The sequence below is a fragment of the Rhagoletis zephyria genome, unplaced genomic scaffold, assembly GCF_001687245.7.
Source record: "Rhagoletis zephyria isolate East Lansing unplaced genomic scaffold, Rhagoletis_zephyria_1.1 Rzeph_scaffold_56437, whole genome shotgun sequence".
Lineage (NCBI taxonomy): Eukaryota > Metazoa > Arthropoda > Insecta > Diptera > Tephritidae > Rhagoletis > Rhagoletis zephyria.
Genome location: NW_016213489.1, coordinates 1 through 838, shown reverse-complemented (window position 1 = coordinate 838; position 838 = coordinate 1). Strand labels below are relative to the sequence as shown.

The window sequence follows — 838 nt, the reverse complement described above, 5'->3', positions numbered from 1 at the left end:
CCACTGCACAGGCGACACATACGCACACACCTGGTCACAGCTGACCGAGCACGCTGAGCACACACACACGCACACAGTCGAGGTGACACCAATTGCTGCTGGTGCTACCACCACCACCACCACTACAAAAAGAGGATCATCACCCTCAGCCTAGGTCACTCCACCATCACAGTCTCGTTGCGCGCAGGTCATCATCATTGATTATTGAGAGGACTGTAAATCACAGATATAAATATATACAAGGAAAAGATCTGCACTTCTTTAGAATTGCTCAATAAGACGATTGGCCAGCTGTCGCATGCTTCCAAAGACTTTGGACGGCGGACTGCCGAGGATAAGGTTGCAGATTGCGGTTCTCGCAGCTCGGATATTGTTGAAGGAGCCGAGAATGTGGATCTTGCTGTCGGCCAGGACGATTCGCGTCTTTGTCACGTTCTCAATGGTGAACTTTATCCGTCCGCCTTTGCCGGCAATGCGACCGATCGCTCGGGACAGGTGGTCGCCTTTCAGCGGTTTTACTGTTGAAGAGAAAATAGTGTTAGTTTTAGAAAAAAAATGTTATTTAGATAAACAAAAAACGTACCATCTTGAATTTCAAAGGTCTCTAAAAACATCTCGTCGAGCCTGATCAAAGCCAAAGCATCCTCCACTTCAAAGCCTAAAATGAATGCTCGCAAAAAGTCGGCAGCTTTCTGGATGGAGTTCTTGTCTTTAGTGCCTTCATACGTGCGAATCTCCACGCAGCTCGAATCAACATTGAAACGCATCTGAAGGTTCAAGTGTTCCACAACGGGTGTGAAGATCTTGAGCCAATTTTGCTTCAGAGGCGTTTTCCTAT

At 47.3% G+C, this 838-nt stretch overlaps 1 protein-coding gene across 1 annotated transcript; it reads right to left on the bottom strand.

Moving 5' to 3' along the window:
• Positions 1-261: 261 nt before the first annotated feature.
• On the bottom strand, positions 262-824 carry LOC108356282 (RNA-binding protein pno1-like; the record flags this gene model as incomplete). Its single annotated transcript, XM_017607401.1, has 2 exons — positions 262-518; positions 584-824. Coding segments are annotated over 2 exons (498 nt in total), but the record flags the coding sequence as incomplete, so codon positions are not given.
• Positions 825-838: the final 14 nt, after the last annotated feature.